The 17758-nt window shown below is 40.5% G+C and overlaps 2 protein-coding genes across 2 annotated transcripts; both read left to right on the top strand.

The window, feature by feature from the left end:
* Window positions 1-7180: 7180 nt before the first annotated feature.
* Window positions 7181-9242, top strand: LOC148997171 (ribonuclease inhibitor-like). The gene is made up of 2 exons (XM_089119525.1): window positions 7181-7352; window positions 9113-9242. Exons 1-2 carry the CDS (start codon window positions 7195-7197, stop codon window positions 9240-9242), a joined length of 288 nt encoding a protein of 95 aa, XP_088975651.1. The 5' UTR covers window positions 7181-7194.
* A 98-nt stretch (window positions 9243-9340) lies between these two features.
* On the top strand, window positions 9341-15121 carry LOC120492450 (ribonuclease inhibitor-like). Its single transcript, XM_089118648.1, has 3 exons — window positions 9341-9510; window positions 9747-9908; window positions 12461-15121. Exons 1-3 carry the CDS (start codon window positions 9353-9355, stop codon window positions 12465-12467), a joined length of 327 nt encoding a protein of 108 aa, XP_088974774.1. The 5' UTR covers window positions 9341-9352; the 3' UTR covers window positions 12468-15121.
* The last annotated feature ends 2637 nt before the right edge of the window (window positions 15122-17758 follow it).

Here is a 17758-nt window from a genome sequence, read left to right as displayed (position 1 = left end):
CTGAAGCGGGGAAGAGACCGTGCGAACTGAATCGCGTAGCCGAATCCGATCGTTCTGATGACCCAGCGGGAACCCCGGGAAGCGCTAGCCAGGCTTCCAGGAAGTGAGCCAACGGGGTCATGCGAACCACAGACGTCCCCCCGGAGGGGCAGCGAGGCGGGTCGACCGGCATGCGTGCAGGAGTTACCCCGTCCGGATGCACCGTCGAAACCCGCTCCCCGACAGAAGAGACCAGGGAAGGCAGAGCGTTCCACGGGGGTCTGTTCTGCCGGGGGTCTGGCGACAGAGGGGGAAGGGATTGGCGTAGCCCGGGGACGACACACGCACCCTTCCGCGCCCTCCGAGACAGAGAGGAATGAACGGGGCGACGCACTGGACGTCGTGCGCGCTCATTCCAGTCTGTGTGCTCAATGACAGTGTCAGCTTTTCCTCAACCAGCTCAGGGAGCTAGCTAGAACAAAAGATTCTCCACCGGCCCTCCACCGGGGAAGGAGGGGCCCTGCCACCGCCTCCTGAGAAAAACCCTGACACTATCACTGAGCGGCCCGCCTCAGGAACATCGCTTCGCCTGGCATCTAGCGGGGCACGCGGCCTGAGGGGGGGCTCTTTTCTTGGGACGCTTACCTGTGGCCTCCTCCGCGACGCGAACCGGCTGAAGGCTGCTGCTGGGGCCGCGTGGGAGGGAAGGGAGCCGCAGGGGGGCGTCCTCGGCGGCGAGCTGGCGGAGGCGTCCGAGCCGACGGCTGGTTGGAGGCAGCAGCTGGCCGTCGGGGCAGAGAAACCGCCTTCGTCTGCTCCTAGGCGGTCGAGAAGTGCTGGGCAAAGTCCTGGACCGCACCGCCGAACATTATGATGCTCCTGGACCACAGCGGTGGGCATCACCTGACCAAGGGAGCGAGCGACCGCCTCCGTGACCCGTTTAAGGACAAGGTAGGCGACAGGCTCGCAGCTCGCTTGGTCCGTCACCTCCTCGTGCACATTCCTGAGCAGCTAGCTTTGTAGGTGCTCATCATATGCAGGGCGGAGGCTGCCTGTCCCGCCGCTCTACAGAATCGCGCCGCCATAGACGACGAGAACCCATAGGCTTTGGAGGGGCATCTTAGAGCAACCGCCGGTTGACCGGGGGAGCCCCAGCGTACCCACAGACAGCCGCATCGCCGAGGGGAGGAAGGGCGGGGAACTAAGCACGCTTTTTTTTTTTTTTTTTTTTTAGTGCGTGTCAGTTCCGCATGCAACTCGGGGAAAAAAGGAAATTGGGGTTGGCCGTGGCCGTAAGGCGGCAGCGTTACCCAAAAACCAATTATTCAGCCGCGAGAGATCGGGGAGGGGCGGAGTTCCACCCCCACCCGATGCTCACGGACGCCCGAGATAGCACGGCCATCATCGCGGGATCAGACACGGCGGCGCTGACGCTCCCGAGGGAGGCAACGCGGCCGCATCCTCACTTCCCGAGGAGTCAAGCCCGCCTAGTGATGCTGTGATCGACATCGCATCATCATCTGGAGCGCTGCCCGAAGCAGCCGGTGCCACCGAAGAAGCAACCGACTGAATCGAACTAACGCTCGCTGGCTCTCGCACTGAGGCGGGAGGTGTGGCCCGAGGAATCGTCGGGGCTTATCCCACACCATCACCGTAAATCACCAGGTCCCCGGGTCGACGGGCCCCCTATGGAGGAAACCGATCGAGCGGGGGGGACCGGGACTCTCACTCAAGTGAGATCATTGAGTCTCGACCTCAGTGTAGAGATGGTCATGTTCCCACAGAAGGAAAATGAGTCATCCACGAACGCTGCTGCTGCATGCTGAAATGCCCAGGCATACAAAGCAGCGATCGTGACCATCAGATGACGACAGAAATCAATCACACCCAGAAGAGCACGGGCGAACCGTCTTTAAAAAGACGTGCGCGTGCAGCTCTTTCAATGAGAGGAGGAAATTCACTCTTTCAGCGCTGAAGCGACCAGGGAGAAGCGCAAAGTCTGGCAGACCACTGCTCAGATCGCAGGCGATGCAGAATCTCGCTGGGTACCGCCGTCACACCAACACTGAAGAGGACGCTCGTCTCGAAGAGTCTTGAACAGTGCTTTCAGGAGTGAAGAGGTTCTCTTGGCTCCGAAGCGAAAACATACTGCGGTTGCGTTCACTTCCTCCTTTTATACTCACGGAGTAGGGCGGAGTACGCTATGCAAATTTCCGCAGCCCCAAGGCATTGCATGCCATTGGCTCGTGTTTTAATACTCGAAGAGGATTGGCTTTCTATGCGAAACCCCCAATCTCCGTCACTTCTGACGTAACTCGAAGTGACTACGATAGGGAACAGAAGAATCTTGATATTTTAATGTTACAAGAAACGCATAGTGATGGGGGGAATGCAGCAGACTGGGAAAGAGATTTTGAGGGGTTAACAGTTCTAAGCCATAACACTTCAATAAGTGCAGGAGTTGCAGTGTTATTTTCTAAGAATTTTAGTCCAATTTCTTACATAGTTGATGAAGTTGTGAAAGGAAGATTATTAAAAATCAGGGCTGTTTATGAAAACTATGTTTTGGTTTTTATTTGTATTTATGCTCCAACGATCCCTATGGAGAGATTGCTTTTTCTAGATGTATTAAGTACGACTGTACAAAGTTGCTCAGAGGAGGAATATTTGTTTTTGGGGGGTGATTTTAATTGCACAGAAAGTATGATTGATAGGAACCATGTTGAACCCCATTTACCGTCTCAGAAACGTCTTATTCATTTCATTAAAAAATTTTAAATGTGTGATATTTGGAGACAATTAAATGGAAATGTAAAACAATATACATGGGTTCATATGAGGGAAAACAGGACATCCTTTGCCAGATTGGACAGATTGTATGGGTTTTCACATCAGTTTAATATTTTCAAAAAATGCTCTATAATTCCAATAGGTTTCTCTGATCATAGTATGGTACAATGCAGTTTTATTTTAAGTTCCAGTAAAACGAGCAGTGCCTATTGGCATTTTAATATTTCTTTACTGAGTGATAGTTTTTTTAGAGACTCTTTTAAGTATTTTTGGCAGAATTTTAGAAAATCAAAGTCTAATTTTAGATCAATACAGCAGTGGTGGGACATTGGTAAAGTACAAATAAGACAATTTTGTCAACAATATACTCGCAATGTCACTATGGAGTTTAAAAAATCTATGGAAATTTTGGAGAATGAATTAAGTGAGTGTCAAAAAATAGCTGAATCAACTGGGACAAGTAATAATTTTGAACTATTTTTCAAAAAGAAAGCTCAGTTAGCGGATCTGCTAGATTACAGAACACAGGGCGCATTGGTCAGATCAAGATTTCAAAATATAAATCATATGGATGCACCATCAAAATTTTTTTTCTGTTTAGAGAAAAAAAATGGGCAGAAGAGATTGATTAAAGCCTTGCAAGCAGAAGATGGTCAGTTTTTGCTGAACCCCAGCGATATTCGAAAGAGAGCAGTTGGTTTTTACAAAAATCTGTTTAGAAGTGAGTATGAAATGGAGGGTGAGACTGACGGCCCTTTTTTGAGCTCCCTACCAAAGATGTCAGAAGAGGGTAATGTGGCACTTTCAGGTGCGCTAAGCCTGGGGGAGCTATGTAAGGCCCTGCATGACATTGAATCGGGAAAAGCTCCTGGGATTGACGGCCTCCCAGTTGACTTTTACAAGTCTTTCTGGGCTGAGTTGGGTGCGGACTTGTTACAAGTGATGAGTGTCAGTCTGTCAGAAGGTATGTTGCCGTTGAGCTGCAGAAGGGCAGTGATAACGCTTATACCAAAGAAAGGAGATTTGACTGACATAAGGAACTGGCGCCCTGTATCACTTCTTTGTTGTGATTACAAACTGCTCTCTAAAGTGCTGGCAAACAGATTGGCTGAAGTAATAAGGCAAGTAATACACCCAGATCAGTCCTACTGTATTCCTCGCAGATCCATTTTTGATAACATCTCTTTAGTTCGGGATGCTTTAGAAGTGTCAAAGTTGCTTGATTTGGATTTTGGATTGATCTCACTGGACCAGGAGAAGGCATTTGATAGGGTTGAGCACCCCTATTTGTGGAAAACTCTAGCAGCGTTTGGTTTTAAAAAAGATTTTATTATGATGGTCCAAGTACTCTATAGTGATATTGAAAGTGTATTGAAGGTTAATGGCGGTTTATGTGCTCCATTTAAGGTTGAAAGAGGTGTAAGGCAAGGGTGCTCTCTTTCTGGAATGTTGTATGCCCTAGCCATTGAGCCTTTATTACAAAAAATAAGGGAAAAAATTGATGGGTGTTACGTCCCCAGAGAACTGGGTTCGTATAATAGTGATTTTTATTTCTGGCATTGCTTGTGGTTCTTGTGTTTTTTTCTTCTTACAGGTAAGATAGCTTCAATAACCATTCCAGCAGCTGATTGGTGGATCAACGGCTGATTTGATCTTGGAACTCCTCCTACTCGTCAGTGGCTGCAGCTGGCTGGGCTCTTTAAAAAGCCTAGTTTTGGATCTGTTCACTCTCTGCTCTGGGCTTTGCACTCTGCTCTGGGCTTTGCACTCGGTTCCTGCTGTTGATGTGGTTGGTATCCCTTTTTGGGAAACATTGTGAGTTGTAGATAACTTTATTGTTGTCTATTTTGAGATTAGGATTGGAACATTTGACAATGCTTTTGATAATGTTGTAATCTGATTTGTTAGCTAGTAACACTAGCTTTGTGTTCCACTTTTGGAACTTGAGCAGCAGGACTGAGTTTGTTCTTTGTGAATTATTATTATTATCATTATTATTTGTGTTAACTTCTCTTTTCTTGTTCTTTGTTTTATAGGGAGTTGGGGGAGTAGATTTAGAGCTACCCCGGGGTATACATCACCCGTAGGCATACTTCTCTGTCTATAAACACCAGTTAGACCTGGGCGGACCACCATCTGTAATTTTGGTTAGGGCGCCTTGATCGTGTGCCAGATAGGTGATGTGTATAATTAGTGTAGGTTAGGGGTGGGGTATTTTTGTTTATTTCTTTTCTTTGGTTCGTCCAGCTCTCCCCTTTCTCCCTTAAATTTGTTTATCATTTACATTATTACCGTGACAAAAATAAAAACACAGTTTGTACGGTATTTGGAATTTGTCTCCTTTTCTCGCACCACGACTCCATTCCTCTTTTGCTGGCATTTGTGGGTCTGAGCAGGGGGTTATCAGGTTCCCCTCCCTTTTTGGGGGCTGGAACGTAACAATGGGTTACATTTGCCTAATTGTACAAAAAAGATATGTTTATCTGCTTATGCAGATGATGTAATGGTGTTTGTAAGTGGACAAAAAGATGTGCAAAGTTTATTTGATGTAATTAATGATTTTACTTTCATATCTTCTGCAAAAGTGAATTGGAAGAAATGTGAAACACTCTTGGTTGGAAAATGGAAAGACGGTAATCCAAAAATTCCTGAAGGTTTGGTCTGGGGGAAAGGTGGGTTAAAATATTTGGGAGTTTTTTTAGGTGATGATGCAAATCAACAAAAGAATTGGGAAGGAGTTATTGAAAAAATTAAAGGACGATTAGAAAAATGGAAGTGGCTGCTTCCTAAAATGTCATATAGAGGACGCATTCTTGTCATCAACAACCTGGTCGCGTCTTCACTGTGGCATAAGCTTGCGTGCATTGATCCTCCTCCTCAACTACTTACGAAAATACAAGCAATTCTTGTTGACTTTTTTTGGGACAAATTGCACTGGATTAGACAGAGTGTTCTTTATTTGCCGAAAGAAGGAGGACAAGGCTTGGTCCATTTACAGAGCAGAACTGCTGCTTTTCGCTTACAGTTCCTGCAGAGACTTTTAGACGGTGCATCGGACGTCAGTTGGAGGGCAATGGCCCATGTTGTTTTGCAAAACTTTGGAGGATTCGGACTGGACAAACATCTGTTCTTACTAAACCCTTCAAAAATGGACTTGTCTGTTTTACCACCCTTTTATAAGAGTCTGTTTAAAGTTTGGAGTTTGTTTCACATCCAGAAATCTGAAAATCCTTATTCACTTTACTGGCTTCTTGAAGAGCCTTTAATTCTTGGGTCTCGTTTGGATGTAAATGAAAGTAACAGTTTTTTTAATTGTGGTCTTAAGTTGCAAGAATCAAAAGTGTTTATTTTTAGACAATTGTTGGACATTGCTGGGGAAAACTTGGATAATTCTGTAAAAGTAGCTGAATTTTTAGGCACTAGATCCATTCGATTGGTTGCTCTCTTTTTAGCCAAGTTAAAGTCTACCCTCACAACAGAGGAGAATATAATGGTAAAAGAATATTTTGCTAAAGTAACTGTTCCTAATGAAAATGATTTTTTCCCTTGTTTGATGCTTTCACCAAAACTGGATGGTTTTAGAGGTTTTCCATTTAAAACTTGGGACTCCCAGTGGTTGGATGTAATATCTACTAAAGGGAAAATATTGTATGGAGCTTGTGTGATGGGTTTTAATAAGAATAATTTGGCAAATAAACCTGATACACCGTGGAGGAATTTTTTTGCCTTAAAGGAAAATGTAAAACCAGAATGGAGAGTTCTATATAAACCGCCATTAGCAAAAAAGGTTGGGGATTTGCAATGGAGAATTCTTCATGGTATTTTAGCTGTTAATTCATTTGTTTCTGTGTTAAATGTGGAAGTTAACGATGTCTGTCCTTTTTGTTTGCAAAGAGAAACAATTTTCCATGCATTTGTACAATGTACAAGATTGAAATCGTTGTTTGATTTTTTAGAAAAATGTTTTTGTGGTTTTGATGAAGCATTTAATGAAATTGTATTTATTTTGGGTTTTAAGTATAGTCAAAAAAAGAAATATATTTGTCAGTTATTGAATTTTATGATTGGTCAAGCAAAAATGGCAGTATATATTAGTAGAAGGGATAAAGTTGAACAGAAACCTGATCAAAACATCATTGAGACTTTTTTAACATTGGTGAAATCAAGAGTAATGATTGATTATGTGTATTATAAAACTATGGATAATTTGGTTACTTTTGAGAAGATTTGGTGTTGTAAGGGAGTGTGTTGTGTCATTTTTGAAGATAAATTAATTTTTTTTCCTTAATTTGTTTTTTTGTGGTTTAGTTTGTTAATTTGTTGTCATTAAGGTGATTGTAAAATAAAGTTCTTTTTCAAATTCAAAATTCTCTTTCTCTCTCTCTCTCTCTCTCTCTCTGCTAATGTAGGTTAAGCTGCTGTCATATGACAGATGAAGGTTGTTCTGATGTGACTTCAGCTCTGAAATCAAACCCGTCACACCTGAGAGAGCTGGACCTGAGCGGGAATAAACTAGGAGACTCTGGAGTGAAAAACCTCAGTGATCTACTGATGAACCCACAATTCAAGCTGGAGAAACTACAGTTAGTGTCATTATACTGTACAGCAATTACAGCAGTGGCGGGCCGTGCATTTCACACTTAGGCCATCTGTCCTACCTGAATTAATAACTTTTAATAGTGTATCAGCGCAAAGCCTCTCTATAATTGTTGTTTTTATTTTGCACCGGCAGTTATTGGGTTATGTGGTGAGTTCGGGAGAGGCCGGTAGAGAGAAACGAGCGCGTGAGTTCGGCTGGTGCGTTTGTAAAGTGGTTCTTGCGTTCCGAATCCGATTATAAGTTCAGAAACGAAGCCTCACTTATCTTGTCGTTCAAGGGTTACAATAGTCCCTTTTCAGACGTTACAATAGTATGAATGTTTGAAAAAAACAAGTTTCGATCATAAATTTATACAAAAAATTAAGAAGAAAATCATATTCACCACGGGGGAAAAAAGCATATACTCACCAAAACTACAGATTATTTTTTTACACAAAATCCATCCTTATTTCTTTCCTCAAGAAGACTTCAATTACTGTTGTACAGGTTCTAACTGCGTTTCAGTTCCAATAATGTCGTGTCTGTCTCGTCACATTTCTAGCATAAATTTTAATTTGCTTTATGGCTGAGAGTGCCTGTTCGACAGAAGCACACAGTCACCGCAAAACATGATGATGTGTGCAGCTGCCCCATGCTCTCACACAGAGTTTTGACCGAAATCAACGAGATCAGCGGGATTTTTGCCTTCAAAATCATTCGTTTCATAACTTACATTAGTCAGTTCTGTTTTTACCCGGAGAGATCGATAGTCCCGTTACTCTGCGTTTAGCTCAGGCTGAATAAGGGATTTTTTCTGCTGGGGGTCGAGGAGGGAAAGAAACATTAATTTGTGGGTTGAAATCTATTACATCTACAGGAATATATTTTAGTTTATGCAGTTCGCTACAGATGCGGATACTACCAGTAATAATACGCGCGTCCAATCAAAGAACGAGAAAATACAGATGTTATTATACGCCTGCTAGATGGCCCCACTGCAGTCAAAGCGAAATCTGATTGGCTGATTAAATCTGACGGATTATCTGATTGGTTAAAGAAACAGTTTCATTGCCTTTCATTTTAAGCTACAGGCGCCGTAGCTTGGATACAAGCTCTAACATAAAAACACAATACTGGAAGAAGCGCAACCAAGAGAAAAGCTATGAAATTAAGAGAATGAACTATTGGGAATAATTTAATATTCATGCAAAAAATATATTAAAGTGCAAGTAAGTGATTCTGATAGTGTTCAGAGAAGGCCTTGCTGGCCCTGACGGCCCACCACTGAAGTTTATTTATTTGAAGACAGCAGGGCTTATGTTTCATTGGTTATAGCAGTGCACTTTCTGGGTTTCCCTATACACATTTGTGTGCTTTTTTTCTAGTTAGCTTATACAGTGTATTGTAATTGATTTCACTGCTTTAAAATTGAATCAATATTTTTGAGTGTGAACATTTTTCACCAAAAAAAAATGTTGTAAATCATATAAAACTTTTTAGAGTGTAGATAGTAATTGTTTAATTCCCAATAACTGATACAATGCACTGATTGTGTACACACAGAAATCTGCTTTTTAAACAGAGAATAAAGAAGAGAGACATCAAATAAATAGTTAGAAATGAAAGAGAAGAAACAGTGTCTTCCAGCGCACAGAACTAGTGTGACTGGGTTTTAAAACAGACTATTGGAAACTAAATGCTGCTGTAGCTCTTCAATAAGATGATCATCATAGATGTGAACTATTGTTATTTCTCTGTCTTCAGTCTGTTAGGGTGCAGTATTACAGAGAATCAGAGTCTCATCCTGACTTCAGCTCTGAATTCAAACCCGTCACACCTGAGAGAGCTGGACCTGAGTGGGAATAAACTAGAAAACACAGGAGTGATGGAATAAAGAGTCTCTTATTTTCTTCATTCTCTCTCTCTCTCTCTCTCTCTCTCTCTCTCTCTCTCTCTCTCTCTCTCTCTCTCTCCCTCTGCTAATGTAGGTTAAGCTGGTGTGATATGACAGATGAAGGTTGTTCTGATGTGACTTCAGCTCTGAAATCAAACCCGTCACACGTGAGAGAGCTGAACCTGAGCGTGAATGAACTAGGAGACTCTGGAGTGAAAAACCTCAGTGATCTACTGATGAACCCACAATTCAAGCTGGAGAAACTACAGTTAGTGTCATTATACTGTACAGCGATTACAGTGTGACTGAAGTTTATTTATTTGAAGACAGCAGGGCTTATGTTTCATTGGTTATAGCAGTGCACTTTCTGGGTTTATTAAACTAAACCACTTTATTCTCAATATCTGACAGTGAGTCTGAGTTCACATTATATCTGTGTAAAATTCTTCACATTCTTGATTTGTTTGTAAGATAATCTCTCTTCCTCTGTTTGTGTCTCTCTAGTCTATATCACTGTGGCATTACAGATGTTTCTTCTTTAACTCAGTCTTTGACGAACTCAAAAGCTCTGCAGTTTTTAAAAGAGCTTGATCTGAGAGAGAATGAGATAGGAGACTCAAAGCAGCGGCTCAGAGACGAGCTACGAGACTCAAACTGTGTCCTGAGGTGAGGAAACATCACTGAGATATTAAAGACATCTTCATTTACCTCTGATATGTGAACAATCCTTTCAGATATTCGTGAAAGGAAATTATTAATAAGATTTGTTGCAACAAAGGGTTTGTGTGAGAACAAAATGTGAAGTTATTGAAATGTTGAACACAAAGGAGGAAAGAGAAGAAAAGCTCACTGTCACAGCTTTATACATCAGTTAGTTAGTTAGTTAAGCTTTATTTGCCATTTGTACCGGTACAGCTATACCGGTGCACAGTGGCGCAAAAAGTGGGTATGCGCTATATGCGGCGCATAGGGGCGCAGCACAATGGGGGGCGCCAAAGCGATGGTAAAAAAAAAAAAAAAAAAATTATATATATGCTATATTGTATTTCTATATGTAGCTGCCGTTGTGCGTTTCTAAATCATTTCTGCACTCCTTCAATGTTATATAAAATTTTAGAGGACTAACAGCCAGGCTAGAGTAGGCGCTGTCGGTACACGATCCGTTCCACCTGCACGGGGGGCGGGTAATATCGCGAGCGGGCGGGGGCGCCGTGAGCGCTGAGCGAGCAGGTACAAGTAGTGAGTTGTCGTCGAAAAAGATGGATAAAACAAAATGCTGTGGGGCTAAAAATAGAAAAAGAAAGAGAGAAAAGGAGATGGCATGTCAATTGATGCGACAGCAGCTAAATAACTGCATGCATTGCTGAAAGCCAACAGGTAGGATTTAAAATGTGACATCCAGGCATGTAGGCTATCTATATCTCGGTGGCCATCGGGACTACCGGGAGATTCCCGCTGGGCCGACGTGCTTTTCAGCCAATACATTTCATCCTTTTTTAATTTATTTGTCTTAACGGCCCACAAAACTCATACATTTGTTTGTTGTTTGTTTTGTTTTTTGCTTAATTGGCGGCGCTGTGCTGGTGTAATGCATTGGTCAAAAAAAGTCAGCTTTAGTTTTTTTTTCTGACACACTGGCCCATGAAACATGTCATTATGCGCTTATCAAGTATAGAAATTAGTGCAAAACTAATTATGAAAGTTTCCTTTATTTTTCTGTGCATTTGTTTTACAATAGCCTTTATGGCTATTACTATCATGGGATTAATATTATAACTATTATTATGTAGTAGTGTAATGTAGACAGACACTAAAGAGGTTCAAATTTTTCTCTGTTTAATTTGCACCCTGATTATGGGTTGGAGCTTTTAATTTTGAACTCTCAAAGTGCACCAGACTGCTGAATTTAACATTACAGAACACAAAATTTTCTTACGGGGGACCATGCCCCCGAACCCCCCTAGAGAAACAGAGGTCCACCTCCCACAGTTTTACCTAAAATCCTGTGAGAAACACTGGTATTGCTGTTCCAATGGACCTTATAGTTTTCTTAGGGGGGATCATCAAGGTGGAGTAGCTAAAGTTTAATTGTGTTAATAAGCGACAATTTTGCACTTATTTTTTTATGTTAGCTCTTATTTCTTCCTACTCACTTATTACTCAGCACACTTACATTTATTTTTCCTTTTTTTTTTGGGGGGGGGGGGGGGGGGGCGCTAAAATTGTTGCTGCATACCCCTCTGAAACTGGGTAGTTGCGCCCCTGCCGGTGCATAGGAATTTTTGTAGCAGAGCTCGTTGAATCAAACATAAAAGATAAACATTAAAACAGCTAACAAGCTACACAGCACACACAATGGACTTTAAGAAATCAAGACTTAAAAAATACGTTCAACGTCAACGACGAGCATCTTAATCCCATGTTAAGCAACCCCCCACCCCTACAATTGTTACTTTAAGATTACATTTAAGATTGCTCCACGCTAAACAAAAAGAATATTGCACTGTCCCAAGATACTACATAATATAAATATTTAAAAACAAACTTACTATAATAAGTCTTATCTATAATAAATATACTCTTACCCTTATCTATACTCTTACTATAATAAATAACACCTGTCATTTTACAAAAAACACCTGCTTTATGAACTGTGTCAGTAGAAGTGAATCATTTGAGTGTGAAACAGACTTGGTCAGATTGTAGGAAACGCTGCACTCCTGCTAAAATCAGTGCAGTTCCAGCTTCAGCTCACAGCGTCCAGCTCACATGAGCAATGTCTCTGTCTCTAGTGTGTTTTTACTGTGACAAGCAACACGTCACACTACTCGACACTTACTTTACTCTCAGTTATTTACTAAGAGCCTACAAACATGTTTAAACTAGAGGACAAACGGCTTTAACTAAAGGTTTGTGTTTAACTCAAAATAACATTAGTATTTGCTCGCTGTGGTTTATTCCATACGCCGTACACTCATTAGTTTCTCCTTTACAGAGACTCAATAGGAGTCGCACCGACACACACAGACACACACATATGAACATGATTCAGGCTTTACATCTATTATATTTAAAAACACAAATATCTCTATCCAAGATCATGTAAAGTCAGTCATTAATCTGATTACAGGAATTCAATTTAACTTACTTTTACTAAAGAAAAACAGCACTTTGTTCCACTGAACACTGATTGTTTTCTCTTCTGTTCCACTTTACAGTATATGAATGTAGATGAAGATCGATCACCAAATGTCAGTGGATTTCCATCAAGGTTTAAATCTGTGAAACGGAGATGAGAGGAGCAGAAACCATCAGGTGATCCACAGAAGAGTCTCACTGCTGTCTATGAGGAGAAATACATGTGTAAATGTGTTTCATACAGGTGGAAGAGACTCAGACTTCACTATTAAATAAAGCAGCGTGTGTGTTAGCATGCGTATTAGAAACATGTGATATTGAATGATAAATGTTGGTTTATTATTCAGCCAAATGATGGTTTAGTTGTAATTAAAGGTGGAACAGAGGAAGAAGCTCAGATGAGTGTCAGCAGAAATCTTCACTATCAGGCCTGCAAATATAATAATGTTTAGACTAAACTCATCCAGAATTATTTAGATATTTCTAATCATCAACGTGATTGTCAAGTATAGCATATAAATGTTTCAAAAGATGTAAAGTTTACATGTAACTTTTGAACACTTTTATATTATCTCTCTAACATTTTTTACACAGAATATGTTTGTTATTGCTTTATTGTGTATATAGTTAGTTATGTGTGTGTGTGTGTGTGTTGCTGATGCACAGATGTACAGTATATTGTGTAATGCAAATATGGCCCAAATATCTTAAATCACATGTGGGCCTTTTTATGCAAAGATGCGGCACTCATGGCAATGTGTAATCTGAATGTGGGCCTAAAGTGGCCCATATGATGAATAATTAATATAAGACCCAAATATCACACACCAAATGTGGGCCACCTATGGCAAAAATGTGGCACAATCGACAATGACTAATCTGGGTGTAAACCAAATATGACACATATGTTGCAGCAAATGTGACCCAGTTATCTTAAAACAAATCAGGGCCAGTTTTATCAAAGATGAGGGACAGTAATCACTGTGAATCTGAATGTGAACCCATGGGCGTCAGTGAGGTCTGAAATGTGCTGGGACAGAGACACATTCATTTATTTCTCTCTTTCACGCAGGTCATGTTTTGAAAGATGATGTCATGTAGCTTACTAATGTAAATAAATAAGTAAAAAATAAATAAAAAAAATATGAAGAAGAAAGCCTTAGGTTTTTAAAAAATCATTAGACATATGTGACGAGTGAATGTTGTTACACTAGATTATTGACATAATTTAATCAAGAACAGTATTATTTTACGGGACTCTTATTTTGAAAACCTTTGTTTTGGAAACTCCACAGTTGTTAATGGTTAGGTGTTCATAAATTTAATAATTTGCGTTGTTTTCAATTCTTCATACATATTGTTATTTTTTTTTTGTATTACTTTTGGTTTCACTCTTGATAAATATTTTTACACTAAATTAAGGAAGTACTATTACGTAAGCTGCGTCATGCGTGAGGGTAAAGGCCAATTTATACTTCTGCGTAGGGTGCGCGCAGTAGGTACGGCGTAGCATACGCACAGACGCGTCCCATACCGCGTACCCTTCGCCGTCGCCTGACGCGCACCTCCTCAAAAATGTAACTACACGTCGCGACGACGCGGACCGCAAGATCGGTGATTGGTCGGCTTGGTAGCATCGCATTTCCTCCTACGCATTTCCGCACGTACCTTCTCACGCATTTCCACCACTGTCTATGATTTCCACAAGTTTCATCTCCTCCGAAGTCTTCTCTCATTTCTGCCTTTCAGTTTTAGTAATTTCACTAAAGTGAACTGTTTTTCCACCTCAATAAGCTCCAACTCCAACATGATCAGCTCTCTTTCACTCGTAGTAACCTAGCCGCGAGGAATCTAAACACAGTGGAACATTAAAACTCTCCGCCGCCAACTAGCGTTTCGGAGCAGTACTGCAGAGCAACCAAGACCTGAACGCAGAAGTATAAATGCTCACAACGGCGTCGCCTACGTGCGTAGCCAACGCCGTACACTACGGCGTACCCTCGACGCAGAAGTATAAATTGGCCTTAATGCTGATGCAATTTGCGTGCGCGCTCTCTCTTTCGCTGGATGTTGTGGCGAGAGGTACGTTTTTATCTGCTCCCCGGAGAAGTGTATAAATATGTTTTATTGAGTGTTGTATAAGGATTTTCTGTAGGTAATGAGTTTAATCGTTGTCTTTTCTGTACTGAGCAATTAATAAGATGGGTTATAAATGTGATAAGAGTATGTTTGATCGAAGTATATTCGATTAATGACCGCAGTTACACGTGCGGTATGCTTGTGAGTTTAGAACAATATATTTTTCGTTAACCTGTACAGTTGAATTTAATTTGAGTTATATATTCGTAATTGTGTAAAGTTATATTTGTTTATTTTGAAGGATCCATGCGATGTTCAAATGTATTTTCTGTATATGAATTTACATTGTAGTGTGTTGATTGACAGGCACGGCTAGACCGGAAATGTCCAAAATGTGCTTGACTGTGATCGTGTCTGTTATTTCTTTTGACACAGGTATGTAAATGGATCATTTACTTTTGTCAGTTTTCTATATTTCTTATTTTTCTTTCTTTTTATTACTTCATTTATTTCTATGATTGTTAAGCTCTCTTTCGCTGGATGTTGTGGCGAGAGGCACGGCTAGACCGGAAATGTCCAAAATGTGCTTGACTGTGATCGTGTCTGTTATTTCTTTTGACACAGACACAGCAAGGCTGAGAGTAAAGAAAAACTAAAGTACATCACTGTGTGGGATCTCTTTCTTTAAAAATCAAACACAACGCAGAAGAAAACCCACTACAAATATATGGCCCACTATTCTGCTTCAAGTAGCCGGCCATGTTGACAATATGACAACGGTCAAAAAAAATCAAACCCAAAGTACAATTATTATGGACGTTATCTGATATTAAGCGTTTCTGCTTCACATTTTCAGCAGGGCAGCGGAGACCCATTACATTGCTAAATAATGACTGTAATTAATATAATCAAATCTGCTGTCAGGACATAACTCTTGAGGAGATTATTTGGGGAATAACTCAATTAAAGAACAATAAATCCCCAGGCTGTGATGGTCTGAGCTCTGAGATGTAGAAATGTTTTTCTGAGGTAAATTTCTTCTGGCTGTCTTCAGAGAATATCTTGACAGAGGGATCTTCCTCCTCCTCTGAGGCGACACACACTTCATCCAAAACCTCACACACACTCGCTGTTCATTGACAATCGGCGACCCAAACATTGCTAAATAATGACCGTGAGATTTTAGCATCTATCTTAGCAAAACGCCTCAAATCTAAATTACACACTTTAATTGATGAATGCCGATCTGGTTTCATGTAAGATCGTCACATAACCAATAACATTCACTTAGTTTTGGATCTGATTGAAGACAAAGACTTTCTAGATGATGAACAACACCTTATTTTATTCTTAGACTTTCAAAAAGCCTTTGACACGGTGAGCCACAAGTTTATTATTGAAACCTTAAACTGTTTTAGTTTTGGTAAGAATTGTATTAATGCTGTATAAACTCTGTACATGAGGAAACAGTTGTGTAAGATTGGCTAATGGAAACTCATCTAGATTTCACACACACAAAGGTCTCCGCCAAGACTGCCCCACCTCGCCTCTTCTATTGGGGATTGAAGCTCAAACTCTCTGTCATTTAATTCACAAGAGTTCATTCAAAGGAATTACATTAAATGAAAGAGAAATACAAATCTGACCGCTGGCTGATGACACAACCCTGTTTCTAATAAAAATAATAATTCCAAAGAGGAGTTGCACTAAATGTTGTAAACCAATTTTCTGAAAGCTCAGGCTTGAATCTAAATCTTTCAAAATGTGAGCAGTTTTCTGTTAAAAATAAGCATTTGGGTCAAATATGTGAAATATTAAAATATCAAATATAAAGAATTTAGTAACTTTGGAATAAAATCAATCCTAATCAAAAGTTGATGATAGAGAGTAATATCTCTTTACTACACGACTATATTGTCACAGCCCTTCGTCTGCACCAGTCTGTCTCGTCATCTGCACTACACTTCCCAGGATCCTTTTGTCTCTACTCCCGGACTCACTCCCTATCAGCCACCTGTTCCTCGTCCTGTCATCATTATTTTCACCTGTTTGCACCCCGTTTAGTCTGATTCCTCTGTGTATTTAGTTCCTCCTTAGTCAGTCTGTCATTGTCGGTCGATGTTGTTCTTACGTTGTATGTTCCCCGGTGAAACCCTGTCTTCCTGCCTGTATTTTTGAATAAATTAAGTATCTTCATGTTTATCCGGACTCCTCCTGTTGCTTCAGCCTGCACTCCGGCACCACACCCCGTGACATATATTCATTAAAGTTTGACTCTTGGATCAAGAGATATATCTTTGTATGGCAGGGTTCTTCTTTCTAAAGCAGAAGGTCTCTCACGAGCTGCAGATTTATTTACATCAATAGAAATTCATAAGTTACAATGTGCCAATCTAGACAAACTATTATATAACTTTATATGGAGGAAGAAGCCTCATAAAATCAGGAAAAACATCTTGACTAATAAAATTGAGGAGGCGGGTTTATCGGTCATTGACTTCTCACTTTTCAATGAGATATTAAAAATCAACTGGATTAAAATATTTGTGGAAAATCCAAACAGTTTCTGGAACATTGATCCAAACTTCATCTTTGGAAAAACTGCTTTAAACATGATATTCTACTGCTCCTCCAGGTGGTGTACCTATGTGTTTCAGACATCTATCTATTCGATTCCCTTTAGCACCACCAGCTTTTCAAAAAGTTTGGGTTTAAGACGTCGTCTGTGTGGCCTATTGATTAAACGGTAACACTTTATTTGAAGGGGTGTGCATAAGACTGAAATGACACTGTCATAAACATGACACTTTTAATGCAAAGTTGACATTGTTTAAAATGTCTTTGTTATGAAAACTTGACATTAACCAAGAAATCATAACCTGTCACAAATGTCATAACAGGTCTAATTATCAAACTTAAAGAAGTTATTTAGCTTTGCGTTACCATTACATTACTGTCATATGTGGTTGGTTTTGACTTTGGCCGTCATGACACCATTATAACTGTGACATGAATATTTTACTTGTCCTCAAGTAAAGTGGAACACATTGTACTAGTTATAAAGATGTCATTAAGGGTTATTACACTGTCAAATGTTTTAACAACAGTGTCATTAACATTTCCCTTTACCTCAAGTAAAGTGGAACACGTTGGACTGGGTATAAATATGGCAGGTTGACAGGTTATGATTTCTTGGTTAATGTCAAGTTGTCATAACAAAGACATTTTTTGTCTTTGTTAATGTCAAGTTGTCATAACAAAGACATTTCTGTCTTTGTTATTGTCAAGTTGTCATAATC

Source organism: Pimephales promelas, chromosome 2 (genome assembly GCF_988280905.1).
Source record: "Pimephales promelas chromosome 2, fPimPro1.hap1.1, whole genome shotgun sequence".
Classification (NCBI taxonomy): domain Eukaryota; kingdom Metazoa; phylum Chordata; class Actinopteri; order Cypriniformes; family Leuciscidae; genus Pimephales; species Pimephales promelas.
This window is presented reverse-complemented; position numbering and strand designations above follow the sequence as displayed.

Excerpts from the sequence above, each read along its gene's own strand:
- LOC120492450 (XM_089118648.1), top strand. The coding sequence starts at position 9,353 with ATGACAGATGAAGGTTGTTCTGATGTGACTTCAGCTCTGAAATCAAAC. Across the intron at positions 9,511-9,746 it reads TTCAAGCTGGAGAAACTACA|TCTATATCACTGTGGCATTA; the intron begins GTTAGTGTCATT and ends GTGTCTCTCTAG.
- LOC148997171 (XM_089119525.1), top strand. The coding sequence starts at position 7,195 with ATGACAGATGAAGGTTGTTCTGATGTGACTTCAGCTCTGAAATCAAAC. Across the intron at positions 7,353-9,112 it reads TTCAAGCTGGAGAAACTACA|TCTGTTAGGGTGCAGTATTA; the intron begins GTTAGTGTCATT and ends CTCTGTCTTCAG.